The sequence below is a fragment of the Miscanthus floridulus genome, unplaced genomic scaffold (assembly GCF_019320115.1).
Source record: "Miscanthus floridulus cultivar M001 unplaced genomic scaffold, ASM1932011v1 fs_907_1_2, whole genome shotgun sequence".
Lineage (NCBI taxonomy): Eukaryota > Viridiplantae > Streptophyta > Magnoliopsida > Poales > Poaceae > Miscanthus > Miscanthus floridulus.
In genome coordinates, this window is record NW_027097437.1 from 15,266 (window position 1) to 31,035 (window position 15,770).

Below are 15,770 nucleotides of genomic sequence, written 5' to 3' on the forward strand. Positions count from 1 at the left end.
TGGTGAATATGTATATACATTAGGCTGACTCCTCACAGGGAGAAAAGCATATAGCAGAGGCACCGCGGAACTCTCCTCCATGCCCCGGGGAGGCGGGGTGGGGGGTTATATTACACATGCTATCTAGCCCTAGATTACACATCTAGCAACCTGAGCACCACAAAACTGGGGCTGCAGCAAGGCGTGCGAGGAGATGGACCCATGGGCCTCGCCTCGCAACGGTACACAGCTTTTGCCAGATTATACGATTATACAAGGTAGTACAACGCATCATGCCCTGACAAGTTGACCGAGGCATTGAGGGTTCCCTCACAATCATATCCTAAATAGGTACCGTAGGTCTTCCACGGTGAGCCGGGCCGCATGGCCACCGGATTTGTCTTCACCGAAAGCAGAGTTCACCATGGTTCTCTTTTCCTCCTGTTGAACAAGCCAATATCAGGGTCAGATGAGCCAAGTAACAGAATTTTACTAAGAACATAGTGTTGATGTATGATAGGATGGCTACATCAGAATCAAGATCACTTCCCATGGTACCGCAAGTGCTTTGTAGTAAACTAGGTTACACTTGCTTGGCTCTCTTTATGCTGACATGTGACAAGCGAAACATGATTAAAGCACCTATCAGGTTATCATGCAATTCTCTCGAGGGCCAGATTATGCAACCAACTAAACATCTTTTTTTTTTAACAAAAATGGCAGGAGCTCTGCCTTTCAATTAAGAGAGAGTTCAAAGGACAGTACAGGTTAATACTGAGGCCCAGTGGGATCTAGTAACAGTTCCCCAACTAAACATCTAATGATTGCATTCATCTTAAAAAAAACATTACATGATTAAATAACATGTGTACAACAATGTTAATGCATAGCACTCATGCTCCAAAAAAAACTAATCAGGCAAATGGCCTGTAAGCAGGGGAAAAGATGCATCAGCAGCAAAACTTTTAACCAGAATTATTACCTGCAGAGCTAAAATACGATCTTCCACAGTATCTTTAACGGTCAAGCGAGATACAGTAACAGGCCTAGTCTGCCCAATCCTGTGTGCCCTATCAACTGCCTGGTCCTCAGCATAAGGGTTCCACCAGAGATCAAGGAGAATTACATGGCAAGCAGCAACCATGTTGAGACCAAGATTACCAGCTTTCAGTGACATAATCATAACTCTAACCTGAAGAAAGAAAAAACTTCTGCTTAGTATGTCTGGAAACTGTAAAAGAAACAAAGGCATGAAAAAACTAACATAACAAATGACCTCTGGGTCAGTGTTAAAATCCTTCACGCCTTTCTCTCTTAAATTGAGAGACATCGTTCCATCTAGTCTCCTGTACTGTATAAGATTGTTATTCAGTGAAAGCTCCAGCAAATCCAGCATGCCAGTCCACTGGGAAAAGACAATGGCTTTCACAGGGGCTACTCCACTTCGGTTTGATTCCATTGTATCACTTTCAGTAAGGGCATTCATGTTAATGATTTTATTCAGTATATCAATGGCTGCTTGTATCTTGGATGAGACAAAGCCGATTTGACTGATTGAAGAAAACTCGTTATCTGCAGATGAACTAGCTCCTGCAGAACTGGATTCGCCAGAGATGCAAATCTTTAAAGCTCCTGACGAAAATAACAACTCAAAACCTAATGTTCTACTGCAATTAGGGGCAGGGCACATAGTCTCATCAGTCGTTATTCGTTCATGTATACATTGATAGCAGAAAACATGACCACAAATTGTCACAATAGCATCCTCAGGTGTGTCCTGCAAAAGGTATAATTTCATTGCAGAAATATAACATAAGCTGAAAGCAAAGCATTTTAAAGTGTATGCAGTATAATGAAAATTTCAAAACCAGCTATTGTAAATAACACGCTTACATATTGCATGCCAGGAAATAGAAAAAAAATGAAAAGAAAAAACTTTCCTAAATGTGTGCAAACTTGGCCCAGCTCCTTGGTAATGTTAGGCGGAGATCCATGACACAAGATTTAAGCATGGCCAAGAATAAAATATGTTTTCACCAGTTCAAGCAGTCATTTTGTTATGTGTTCATGTCCAATGACAAAAACTTCTAAAAAATGAAGTTTGATGGAGTAGATTCATAACAAAGTGGGATCACCTGAAAGGCTGCACCTTAAATGAAGGAGCAGACCTAAGTTGGATTTTCCAAATGTGCGTACTTTAAAAAAAATCATATTAAAAATTTACACCAACTATTTATGCAAAAAAATGCTAAATGTGTGCTGTGCAAAGAGATAACAGATAAGCATCCTTTGTTAAACATAACTATGTTTTGCAGTGCACATGTCAACATTTTTTTGAATTAAGTACATATTTTAACATAAATGTCTGGATTTTTTTAGAAGTTTTTAAGGTGTATACATACCCAAATTTTGGAGGAGCTAGTGCAGAAAATCTGCATTTGGGACCACATGGACAAAACTTCTAAACAACTCATCCTATGTTGGGGTAATTAATCTACAAGGGAGCCCATCCCTAACGACTCAATGAATCCAACTAATCACACATCCAGCAGCACACATGAGGCTCATATGATTACAACCAAAAAGAAGGGAAAAGGAGATAGAAAGAAGGTGAACATCAAAATAGCAGCGAGAGATTAGATTGCTTACATCGCATAAGCTACAGGCTGACCCCACTTCCAGTTTTGCAAGCAAATCTATCACCACATTCTTAGGAAGTTTCTTTGCCATTTCTATAGAACCATCACCTCCATATTCTGACTGATTGCCCTTCACAAGAATAGGATGATCACAGGCTTGCCGAAGTCGCAGCAACATTAAAAGGATGTTGGCATAGTTTTGCTTGAGTGTCCCAGCCGCAGCCAATGCCTGAAATGGGCAGGCAACACATCAGCATTCAGACATTTCAATTTCAAGATTTCCCATTGCAAACATGAGATGCAAATATTTAACTACTGATCAAAACTACTATAAATCTTTAGATATACAACAATGGATTGGGTCGGTACAGAATAAATATAAAAGCATGAACTCATAAGACAATTTAAATAGAAAAATGAGGGAAAAGCTAGCAATATACAAACCCAAATAATGACTCTAGATTACGGCATTGATGTTGAGCATATGTATACAGTATACTACAGGGCAACTAATAACCAACAAGTTTTAAGAGAAAGTAGCAACACCAAGGCACTGTCCAGAAAAAAAAAAAACAAGATAAAGCAAGTGGAACTTGAAGACATAACCAACCTTGAATTGTTGCCGAGAGCGTTCTTCCAGCATCAAATAAAACGACCGCTCCTCTTGTGTGAAATCTACTTTATTCAGATTAATTGTCTTCGGAGGTAAATTTATTATTGGTTTGCCATTAATCAGAGTTTCTACATGAAAAGGTAGCATCCAATCATTATAGAGTTTTTAACCAAATGGAAGATAGAATCAACTCAGCCAAGTCCACATGTACAACGAAAAGGAAGTATAACGTGACAAAACAAACAGAGACAAGTATCGAAAAGAAAAGACAACAATGCCCAATAAAATAGCAAGCACTTACAGGCTACAGCTCTGTAGTAACAGTAAAAGCACAAGAAACAGATTAATATTCTACTATCTTAAACGAAGCTATCTAAAACTGAAAACAACATGCTGATTTGGAATGTTAACCCCGAACATTACATGTAAGCTTAAATGAAGAAATAAATTTTAACAAACTTCTTCACATGTCCTGTAGCAACAAATAGTAGAAATAACATTTAAGTGCTGCACATAGACTAAGTAGCATAAAAAAAAATATAACTGCAGGAAGACAAATTGAGTAAAAATCCATTTTTATCACCTTTCGTACGACGCAGGAGAACTACCCTCAGCACAGCCTGAAGTTTCTTGTATCCATGAACTGCATCTCTAGCAATTGGGTGCTTAATCATTGTGCAAAATGAGTTATACGTGGAATACGGATCATATTTCAAGAAACGGAAATAGCTGTACAGATCATCAATTGCATTTTGTATAGGTGTTCCTGATAAGCACCATCTTCGTTTTGCTCTTAGCCCACAACAGGCTCTGGCCACTACAGTTTGGAAGTTCTTTATTGTCTGAGCTTCATCAAGCACAACCCTAAACCACCGCACTCTTGCAATTGGACCACTGTCAAGGTCAAAGTTTGAGACCTTAAGTTTCTTCTTCTTTTTCTTAGCCTTGTTTTGCATATTTGCTGGTGGCTTTCTTTTATTGCCAGCAGAGGGTTCTTCACTGTTCTTTTGATCGGCGTTATCGTCAGCCATCTGTTTAGGTACTTCATTGGCCACAATTGTATATGTAGTGACAACTACATCATATTTTGCTAGCTCACTTGGATCTTTGGTCCTTGCACCACCATGGTAGACTAAAACAGATAATTTAGCACTTTCACTAACCTTGTCAGTTAATTCGTTAGCCCACTGCTTAAGAATACTAGCAGGGCACACTACTAGAGTACCTGCAGCTGGCCTTGTCATGGAACGTGAGGTGGATGCAGATGATGTGGAAGCTTTAGCTTTTTTCTTGCGTTCCGCTTTGGTTTCAGCCATTTTATTCAGAACATTATTCGGTTGATTAACACAAAGTTCAGCACTAGTACCAGCAGCTGTTGACGATGAACTAGCGCCTTGGTCCTTGTTAGGTTCATTGCTAACAGCTTGTTCTCCCTCATCATCTTCATCAAGGTTTAGTGCTTCAGATTTCAAACGATCTGAATCAACAGACATAAATTTTGACTGTTCATTCCTCTGTTTTTGTATAAGGGCAATAGTAGACACTGTCTTCCCAAGGCCCTGTTACAACACAACTGCTTGACTGTTAGAATACAAATATGAAAGATCTAAGCGCTTATGAAGAAGTAAGGAAATCAGAAATAACCTGATCATCAGCAAGAATTCCGCCTGCACAGTGTGAGCTATTCTCCTTTGAAACCATCCAAGCCAACGCCATTTTCTTTCAAGTATTAAAGGTATGTAAGGGACATGATATCCAGCACAAAAGGAATTGACACATAATCAAAAGTTATACAAGGTTCCATGTACCTGATGCTTAAGCAGAGATACTGCTAGCACACCCTCGGGCAGATCATCTTCCCTTTTTTCACGACTGATATTCTGCATAACATATTTTGAAAACAATGACATTCATGGAGTCGAATGATGACACTCAGAGTACAATGAAATATAACAAGCAATAGCTAAGCAAAGTTTACCTGGGTACTTAAATATAGAATTCCTAGAGGGAAAATAAATCATAGTTGAGCGAGAAAAATAAAAAAAATCTCAGATCAGATAACAAAAGTTTTAAAAAAAGCAAAATATGCATGCCGCTCTTAAAAGTCAAAACAGACACATGTTTACAAAATAAAATGGAATCCTTCGGAAAAGGAAGATTTGTAAATGGCTACGGTAGTTGCTAAACATATTTACTGATCATCAGATCAAAATATGTAAAATGCACCATCAATCTCTGGCTTCCTTGATTGAAGTACACTTACAATTCATTTTCTGAAAGATCTAGCGAATGGAGCTGAAACCTTTTTTTTTTTGGGTAAAGTATGGATCAGGATATAATCTTAGGAGCAAAATGAGAAACTCAAAATATAAGTATTGCAAGGATAAACTTTCAGGCTGCACATGGCGTTGCTGCAGATTATGATAAATGGATAGTCTCCCGTTTGCTAGAACTGTTTTAAAATATTTAGGCGTTGAGTCAGCTATGTTTTGAAAAGCATGTTGCGCATGGACATATTGTTACATTTCAAATAACAGAGTAAATCACACGAGATAAAGAAAGGGGACAATCATCCACCAGAGATCAGACAATCTAATTTGTTAACCAATAATCAAATTTTCTAAATGACATGCTAGATTTATCAGAACTGCTTTGCTACTAAAAAAGTGCCCCACACACAAGAAAGAGTAAATGAAGCATGCAAAAATCCCATTAAATCATTTTACCAGCGTCACAACATAAAAAGCAACCATAAAGTAAAATGAAAGGTAAATATTTGTATGAATGATTTATTCAAATTCAACAGGTTGGAAGATGCAATTTATTTTCTTTGAAAGCATTTATACAGCAATCAAACATGTCGACATGATAAACTTAATGTGATTCTCTCTATCCCTTATAGAATATCCTGATGATGAAGTGGGAAACTACCAATTAGATAAATTAAAATATTGCCTACCACTACCACCCACTGATTCATCAAGTCAAGCCAGCACTGAGAACAATGGTTACATTGTATATAAACTGCCATCGATGTAAGTTCAAGCGAAGAGGAGATTATTATTAATCCAAATGCATTCAGATTGCAACTGGATTCAGCACACCACAGTATTAGCTGGGCAGGAAGCAAGCAACATGTACACATAAATGATCAAAGATACCTGCAGGGCTTCTTGATATACTGCCCTCTCATCATAATCTAAGACCCTATTTTCAGGATTAAGGCGATTGCGTGTCTCAAAGCCATTAGCAACTTCACTGTTATTAGAACTGGTTGCTCCAACCATTGGAGGTAGTACCTTATGTGAGGTAGAACCTCCATATACAACAACATCATCTGCCCATATAAAAAGGGATGAAGATTAATGTTACTACAGAAAATCTGAACCATTTCCAATGTTTGTATAATCGATAAAATTATATCATGTGATGCTAGCGTACGCACCATCATCATCCACTTTCTGGGTATTAAGTGTGCTAGAACTTCCTCTTGCAATTATTGAAGATGAAGGTTGTAAATTTCCATTGGCAATATTTGTCCCCATTCTGTTTTCACCGACATTTGGTGACCTTGTAGTGGAAAAATGGGGTGGGAGCTTGCGTGTCTCACTAGCAGCAATTGGATGCATAGATTTCGATGCGTTGCCATTTGAAAAGGATGGTGGAAGGACCCTCTTGTTATTGTCATTTGCATCAGCTGTAGAACTGCTATCAATTCTACTGGAGGTAGAAAGGCCCTGTCGCATAGCCATGTGAGAACTTGGATAGGGACGAATCCTGTCCCCTGAATCAACTGTATAACGACTACTCTCAGCATTTCTACCATTTGTAACGGATGCTGGAAGAATCCTGTATTGACCATTGTTGTTCTCAGTAGGCCTAACCGACGACGGAGCAGGAGCGCTCCTCTGCCAATCTTCATCCTCAAAATTGATTATACGTCCTTCATTTTTATCAAACCTTGTGATTGCAGATGCTGGCTGGTGGTCATCACCGAAAATTGAGTCATCATCACTATCCGAACTCAGGTCAATAATGGCACCGTTTTCATTCATATTGGCAGCTAGCACATGCACCGTATATGTGTTATCAGGACTTTGTTTTTCTTAGCATGACTAAACCATTCATGAACCAATGGTTTGATTTCGATCTTATCTTAATAAACAGCACTTCCTTTTTTACAGACGATCACCAAGCTAAAGAGAGCACACCACACATCTCACAGTAGCGCTCACAGTTATTCGAGTTACCCTCACTGTGGGAGTAACCTGCAGGAAGATCAAACATGTTAGAGCTGACTAAATAACAAGTAGTCACAAATCGGAACAGCAATAAGTGCACAACAGTAGGGAAGCTATATATGTAACACAAAATAAACAATAATGAAGGAACAAGATCTCTTCCAATCAGCGATATTGAAATAACAGCTCCCCCAACATGTCGGACATAACCGTTACATATACAGCCACAGCCCAAGTTTTTGGAAAATCTGGTGTTAGGGCATTTATTGTTTCCGGCTAATGTGGCATGCACTGGGAGAGCAAGCCTAGATCAAAACCTGGATCAGATCGAACGGGAGCATTCAACGATCATAGATCCCACCCAAAGACAGGCAACCGGACCAAATCTTACATGGCTGAGAGCCTGAGACCCCTGTGTTCCCGACGGGATCAGCCAATCTGGCATAGGACGCACGCTCCCAAACCTATATTTATTTAAAAAAAAATCCCAAACCCGCCGCAGCCCAGAGGCCGAGACTCGGCGTGGGACACGAGGGCTCACTTGCACGGAATCCCGCAAACTCTTCTCAAAAATAGATTGAACTCCATGTCCATCACCTAATCGACAACTAACAGGTCCTACGGTAGCAAGCAATGGCGATCTAACACGGCACGCTGCAGAAAAAAAAAAGGAGGAGAACCTCGTCGAATCAACCGACGGATTGGACCGGGAGGTAGGGTACCAAGCAGCGCAACAATCCACGCACGTGAAAGCGGCGGTAAAAGTGTTCGGTTTTGATCGAGAACAAAACCGACCCCTGGAACCTCGAGGGAACCCCCACCCCACCTCGCCCATCATCCATGCGGAGCAAGCGGACTCACCACCGAGAAGGGAAGGGACCGAATCCGCGCCCCCAACGGGCGGATCTCCGCTCCGCCGGATGGCCCAGGGAGAGGAGCGGCGGCGGCGCGGCGGAGGATCCGGGGGAGAGCGAGGGCGCCTAGAGGGAGACCGGCGGCGTTGCGGTCGGGGGATATTCAGGCTAGGTTTGGACTTCGGCAACTGGCGATGGCGAGGCGTTGCGAGGAAGTGGCAGTCGCACGCCAGCAGGGCCAGGGGCGAATGCCAGTGTCAGGCTTGCCCGGTCGGTCGCGGTGCCGGTGCCGGTGCGCCCCCGTGCACGCCTGCATCCCCATTCCGTTGCAAATCTATTTCCCCATCTCTTTTTTTTTTTGTCAAGAAAATCCCCATCGTCCCAGATAATAATATTCACGTAGGGCTTGGGAATAAATAAAAAATGCTTTCGATCACTCCAACGGAATGTTCCGGTACCAGATTGTACCGTATCGGATAAAAGAATGGAATTAAAGATAGTGTTTAGAGGCTAAAATTGGAACTTTGGTCTGTTCCTGAATCAGTCTATGACAGCTTTGGCCCAACCTATCCATATGAAACTATATGAAAATAGTATCATATTAGTTTTATAATGGAACAAGACTACATGTATGTACTCCATAGAAAATATAGATACATGGCTAATTGAGATATCAACATCTAATCGACAAATACTAATTTACTGTCTCTCTTTTGTCCTACTTTTCCTATCCCATATTGTTGTTCACCAAGGATGGCATCGTAGACTTGCTAGGACTGCCGACGTCCTTGCCTCGACGAGGTCCATCCCGAGCGAAAGCTTCGACGGTTCCTTTACTAGTTTATCGGAAAATTAGTCATTCTTTGTCACGTAAACGCAATAGCTATCTTTGCTTGTAAACATTGTTGGTGTGTAATCGATCTTTGCGTCAACACATATAAATATTATGATTTTACAATTCTTACAAACTTTAACATGTTATCAATAGACATCATTTAGTACAAAAAGTGCATAACACAAAACTACAAATTAGAACCAACATTAACGAAATACTCCATTCGTCCCAAAAAAAATATTGTTTCTCGAGTAGCCAAACAATCATTTCATCAAACATATACATAATTACAAATATTATAATATGTACTTGACTAATCATAAAATATATTTTTATAATAAATCTTGTTATAGTTGGGATTAATTGTCTCCTTAAAAAGTGAGATTTGTGTTTTTTACCTAAAGAAACAGCATGTCTTGAGTTGAAAGAAGGACGTTGAATATTCATCCGGCCTATACAAGTAAAGTCAACCCTAGGCTACAAGGTGGCCAGGAGTTTACACTCGCTCGCTACTAATAACAATAACAATGCTCATCTTCTACCCTCGCTCATCCCCTACCTCCGCCCAACCCCTGTCGGTCTCGCCCACCGACCGGCCAGCGGTGCTCGTGGCTCTATTGCCCACCTTCGCCACTCCTTCCCCACTCTTCTCTAATTACTAAAGGAGAAAGATGAAGATTTCTTCACCCCTGCCGCCTCACCCGCGCCCCCTCAACCTACCACCACCGCACGCCCCTACTCCTTCTAACGCCGTTGAGCATGGAAACCTCCCCTGAAATCCGAAACTCCAAACCAAATCCCTACTGTTTTGTAAATATAGAAAAATCCCGTCTTAGTATAGTATTATTATTTTCAATTGTTTCCATCTGAGCGGCAACTCAAAGCGTCCATAGAAGGATTAACCTAAAGTTTACAATTCAATTCAAGTTTGTACTGAATACTAGCGATTTGGATCCAAACCACCCAAAACCAAGTTCTCAAACACATACTTATATAGAAGGATAAAATCATTTCATGAGCACTAGATTATAGCAGGTATTGTAACACATGGACAAAAAAAGCATGTTTGATTCTTGGACAAGCCCCTTGTCTCGCTTTGCCTAGTTAGGTGGACGACGGAAGAACGGTTTGGATTTCAAGCACGCTGTTCTCGGGGTATACAATGGCAAGTTTTTTGCTTTCTATAAGGTGGGAAATCAATTTTAGCTGGCCCAGGCTAGCAAGGTAATCCTCGCTTGCGCAGGTTAGGCAGCAAGACTCACCTGGAACTGAATGCACTCGTCATCTACCTAAAAAAACACACACACAGAGAGATGAAAATTGCATTTTAGTCTCTACATTTCAAATCATAAATCGTTTTGGCTTTTGAGAGCTATATAATTGTTGCTATGTATCTAGGCATGTCATATATTAGTTTATAACAAGAAGTGTATACAACAGCATACAATCTTTTTTCGGAAACACCTAAGAGCTGTATTTCTTTGCATTAATAAGAAGAACAAGAACCCTTACAAACACACACCAACCCATCAACACAGTTGTCAAAAAAAAACAGCAAAGAAAAAACACAAAAACAGCACAGACCATGCAACAGGAAAACAGCACAGATCATGCAAGTTACACAGATTGCCGATGACAAAAGACACATGACCTGACCAAGCCTAAGTTTGCTACAGTTTCCTACAATCTTAATTGCAATAGCCAATATAGACAGAAAATAGGCATGAGAGCAAATGAGAAGGCCGGTTTTACAATTTGTTCTACACCTTGCAGCTTTCTGTTTGCAATTTCACTTGCAAAACACAAAGTGGGCGCAAATTCCATCACCACCTGTGTAAAACAAAAATATAGCATCATGCTTTAAATTGACATTCGCAACACAACTCATGTACAGTTTCAACCATCAAATCTCATGCTCAGATCATTTCCTGTGAATGGAACTTGTAGAAATGCAACATGCCTGTAACGCATTACTGAGTTCAAGATTGAAATTGTTCTGCATTTACATGAAACAAAAGAGGGAGCATTCCTATGGGGAAAATTCACTACATTAAATCAATGACGAATCTATGAGTTATTAACCAGATACATCTCTACAAGGAAGGTAGGGAGAGGGGAATGTACAGATGGGGGTGGTGAGACTGTTACCCTGCTATCTAAAGCTAAACTCCCCATGATCAGGTAGCCAAGGTGTGAGTCGGAAAAAGAATCCTGTAGACTAAAATCTCCAAAAGGGAGAAACAACCAAAATACCATCTTATCTGCCTACAATCCTTTTTTACTAGCCTAGGAAAACGTTTGGTCTCGTTTTGAGCCAATGCACCATCTCCTTGTTCAAGCGGGGAATTATTCAACGCGGCGTCCATCATTGGACTACCAAAGAATCTCGGATCACTCTTGAACACCCATATCCTATCCTTTGGCCATGGTCTCTGTGCCTGCTTTTCCTGTATAATCAACGACCAGAACCAAATAGTAAGGGGAAAACAATTCGGTAAGATGATGCCAGTCTTCACATTTCCAACTTTTTATAGGCGAAGACAATGATTACTGGAATGCAAAGAAAAAGAAGCATGAATGCTACATCACAGATAGGATCAATTAGCAGTCAATAGGCACAAATGTCTTACGCAAAGTACTGACAATATGCCCAGTTACACAAAGATAAACATATTGGGAAGAAATTGAGAAAAAATAGCTGGCAAGAAAACTTAATGTTTTCTTCTAGAAGATAAAGGACAATAAGAACAATTAAACATCAGAATTTTATCAACGTAAAAGCATTCCATGTGCATAAAGTTATGAGAAGTAGCACAAAATGATTCAGAAAAATAATGGTAGCGATAGGTAATGATGTCTGATATATGGGGTCTACAGCACCAAATTATTTCATGATCCAACTTTCTAGAACAAAATAATGAGTGTGCAAAACAGTTAAACTGTCGTTACTGTTTTTTGGAATTTTGTTTTCTCTACCTCCCATTCCAAAATGAGTTCAAGCACATGATTTCTGCAATCTGGTAACCCCAAGCAATCACAAAATAGCACTTACCATGCGCGATAACATGAATCTCACAGTTCTGTTTCCCATAAACTCGCTCTTGTGATGGCTTTGCAGACTTCACATAGAAGGATGAGACATCTGGCAATGACATGCAACCTTTTCTAGCTCTTGTCAATCTAGATTCAGGTTCTGAATTCTGGCTATACCAATAGATAAGCTGGGCTAAGCAATAATTTTCTGGGTATGTCTTGCAGTACTCCTGAAAGCCTGGTCCAGTTTATCAGCATATTTGGGGCCTAAGTCAAGCGGACTGATATGAACTGGTGGAGATTTTTACTGTCTTATAATTCCTGCACGCAGCCATACTTGAGTCAGCTCTAAAGAACAGATGGCAAAACCACAACCATCATTTTTCTCAGTAAGTAATAAGCTTTCACTTACCCGGACTCGGAAGAAGCACTTTGTATAAGCATACAAATGAATCAAATCTGCAGCAGCATCATGACGGCACTTTGTAAGTGCATGGAAGAGTTCGCAATTCATCACGCAACCTGTACAAAAGGAGGATCAGATTCCACTGACAAGTAATTGTAGGGGAGAAGTCATTGCACATACAGGGAAATACTGATCAGGTCCGAAACTTACCACAAGAGAGAATTCCTGATGCCTCCCTCAATATCTCGAGGTCTGACGGATCATGAGTACGGATTTTGGCCTTCAGATCACTAAGTACCCTCTTCTTCAACATGAGGTTCCATTGACTGAAGGAGTTTCAGCAACTATCGAACTGTCCCCCTTTCCAGATGGCAGATACCAGACCTTCCCAGACAACCTTACCAGGGGAGGAGGAGCATTCTTTGGGTCTCCAAATATGCATCTCATAAACATATCTCACCTGAAGAGTTGGTAGAGAAGCCAATAAGGATAAGCAATGATACAATATGTATGGTAGCTAGGTATCATCAAACAAGCCCAAGATTGAACATAAATAAATATTCACCTTGTCAAGTGTATGCACTATTTGCTGTAATCTGAATTTAATACTCCCTCTGCCTGAGAGTCGCGACATAATTAGGTCACATCAGGCAAATGAGAAAGGGGGGGAAAAGAACTAGGAGGCCTGACCAAGCCATCAGCTAATTTACCTGAACCTCAGCATCATTCTTCTCAGAATCCATGTTTATATCTATAAGGAACTGGTGCTTCTCATCCACATTGTGCCTTAAGATCTCATCAGGGAGTTCTGTCTCTCAAGGTATATAAACCGCACCTTTTACAACAAAAGTTGATATAAGGACCAAGCTAAATTGGTTACAACATCAGAACAGAAACTGAACAAAAGACAGCTATTACAATTACCAGGTGAGCCGTGTAAGCAACAAGCCATCCAGGCAAACCAGCAAGCAAACAGGTACCAAGACCAGCTCTACCCAAGTCAATTAAGTCTTGTTGAGAGACAGAGTCTGTTTCACAAGCCTGTAGCAGCAGGCTATGCCTATCGAGCACACCATGGAATTCCATTAATACCTGATTCACAACGACATCAGTAGATGTGAACATGTCAGAATCATGCCAAATAATCAATAAATATTCGCACTACAGGCATTCCTTCTAAACTATCCACCAGCATACTTCCAAAAGTTCACCTTCTCAAAGGCTCCTTCGCCAGAAAAATTCAAATAGCTGCCCCGGCACACTTGACTTCCACAGAGGCAGACTGATGCTTCATGTTCTTCTTTGCTCTAGCAAAATAAGTATGAAGGCATCAAACATTGCAATGTAAATATGTAATACATAATTTCATAAAGGAACCAGAAATGTGCTCACCTCAGTTACTGAATTGTAATCAAAAGTGATTTCCTCGCCTTCTGCGATTGGTCGAAGTGTGTAAACTCCAATCTGGTATTTACCATCCACTGCTGTCACTCTATTTAAAAAAAAATCAAGAAGCATAAATTAGTGGACATTAGCCTTAGGGAGAGAAAAAAGTCCAAGCATTTTGAGACATGCAAACATGTAGCACATACAGTTTCAAGTTATCAATGGTTGAGTATCAATTTAATTAGCACAGAAATGCATAAGCATAACCAAGCAAACGCGTACTGAAGTTTGTCAAAGCAACTTGATACATAAATCCCAACTCAGAATAGAACTGTGTTCCATGAAATGGAATGAAGCTGGATGTGCGAGAACAGCTACATATATTGCTCAATGCTCAGCCATACTGAGTTCCAGACCCGCGAAATATAATAAACATTATTTATGGAGTGCCAAGTATCACCCACAGCAGAATTCCAGAAAAAAAGGATTTATTAGAGTACAACAGAGCAGTGCAAATTTAGGAAGTAAAGCTGCAATGAAACAGTTAACATTCACAAGGTAGAAATCTGAAGCTCAAAAGGAGCTTACTTTGCTTCGCAGTTAGGGTTGCAGGAGTGGCAGATTCTACTCGCGTAGTTGGCTTGTGCATCGCATCAACAAAAACCAAGTCATATCCATCTCGGTCTCCCTTCCATCATGACAGAAGTAAAAGGTTAATAGGATGAAAAAGACCATGAATTGAAATGACACCAGTTACAGGTAAGATCTCATTAAAACCAGAGGCTGAACACAACCTTTGGCCTTTCTAACATAATGTTGTAAAACTCAGGAGCTTGATCTTCGCTGTTGTTTTGGATATGTTTAATACCATCTTGCTTTTCATACCATCTCCAAGAAGGGTAAACCTGCAATGTTTATAAATCGACATATTCATGGTATACTACTGCCCCTCGTTCTAGGTAGAATGGATGAATATTTAAAACTAAGGCATACCTCCCCAAAGAACTCACAACAAAGTCATCTACACCAAATCCACCTTTTTTGTTGCAAACAACACCAAGACCCTGGAAAAGATGTACCAAACGTGTCAAAAAGACACAAGAAATGGACCTGAGTTAATAGGTTGCTGAAGGCATACCTTTCTATAAGCAACAAAGTTCTGATCAGAGCGATTTCTTATGGCCTTCAGCATCCCCAAGCACATCTTTGAAGTTCGCCTGTCACCACTATCCTCCGCAGATCTTTGGATTTCTTCAATGACAGGCCTAAGGCTGTAAGTCATAGGGGTATTTCCTGAACCAGTGAAATGCCTAACTTGCTTATTCAATGTATTCAGAAGCAACTGCATTGAAAATATTTTGGGTAAGTTCAAAGCTTGAAGAGAGAGAGAGAGAGAGAGAGGGGAGTGTAACCTAGCACCAATTACCTCCTCAATAAAGATATGCTTGTCGGTAGGTGACAACTCAAGATCAGCAGGCATAATGTCACTCAGTAGATTGTGTGTGTATGGATCTATGCCATATACTTCTTGCTCAAGAATTTCATCTCCTGCTACTTTTCGGGGTTGATAATCCTTAACCTCTGGAAGCTCCAAGTTTTCGGTGCCATTCTTCTGCGACAGCAACTTCTCAGAATAGTCATCAGGTAAAGCAACTCTCATTTTTCGTTGTACTTCCTCCACATCTGCTACAATAAGGTACTCCTCAGTAACTTCATACTTCCTAGTAACTGGAGGAACAAGGCTGGCCTTTGTCATGCGGGCACCCAATATACGATCATCACCG

The 15,770-nt window shown here is 40.4% G+C and overlaps 1 protein-coding gene and 1 pseudogene across 3 annotated transcripts; both read right to left on the reverse strand.

Annotated features, from left to right (window-relative positions):
- LOC136533511 (helicase-like transcription factor CHR28) lies at window positions 1-8,575 on the reverse strand. 3 transcript variants are annotated; one of them, XM_066526057.1, is made up of 12 exons: window positions 8,334-8,573; window positions 6,677-7,499; window positions 6,393-6,568; window positions 5,040-5,111; window positions 4,876-4,950; window positions 4,457-4,790; window positions 3,815-4,363; window positions 3,229-3,359; window positions 2,629-2,847; window positions 1,256-1,756; window positions 962-1,171; window positions 1-420 (listed from the first exon to the last, which is right to left on the reverse strand). In XM_066526057.1, exons 2-12 carry the CDS (start codon window positions 7,284-7,286, stop codon window positions 316-318), a joined length of 2,982 nt encoding a protein of 993 aa, XP_066382154.1. In that variant the 5' UTR covers window positions 7,287-7,499; window positions 8,334-8,573; the 3' UTR covers window positions 1-315. The 3 variants fall into 3 exon arrangements, with proteins under 3 accessions (XP_066382154.1, XP_066382153.1, XP_066382155.1); XM_066526056.1 differs by having other exon boundaries at window positions 3,815-4,790; XM_066526058.1 differs by lacking the exon at window positions 1,256-1,756 and having other exon boundaries at window positions 3,815-4,790; window positions 8,334-8,575.
- A 2,527-nt stretch (window positions 8,576-11,102) lies between these two features.
- On the reverse strand, window positions 11,103-15,761 carry LOC136533514 (histone-lysine N-methyltransferase ATXR3-like; annotated as a pseudogene).
- Between the last annotated feature and the right edge of the window lie 9 nt (window positions 15,762-15,770).

Bases quoted from the DNA above. Each gene is read 5' to 3' on its own strand.
- LOC136533511 (XM_066526056.1), bottom strand. From the start codon at position 7,286: ATGAATGAAAACGGTGCCATTATTGACCTGAGTTCGGATAGTGATGAT. The intron at 4,791-4,875 runs GTTATTTCTGAT...GTGTTGTAACAG, and splicing joins GAATTCTTGCTGATGATCAG to GGCCTTGGGAAGACAGTGTC. The intron at 1,757-2,628 runs GTAAGCAATCTA...TACCTTTTGCAG, and splicing joins CAGCCTGTAGCTTATGCGAT to GACACACCTGAGGATGCTAT.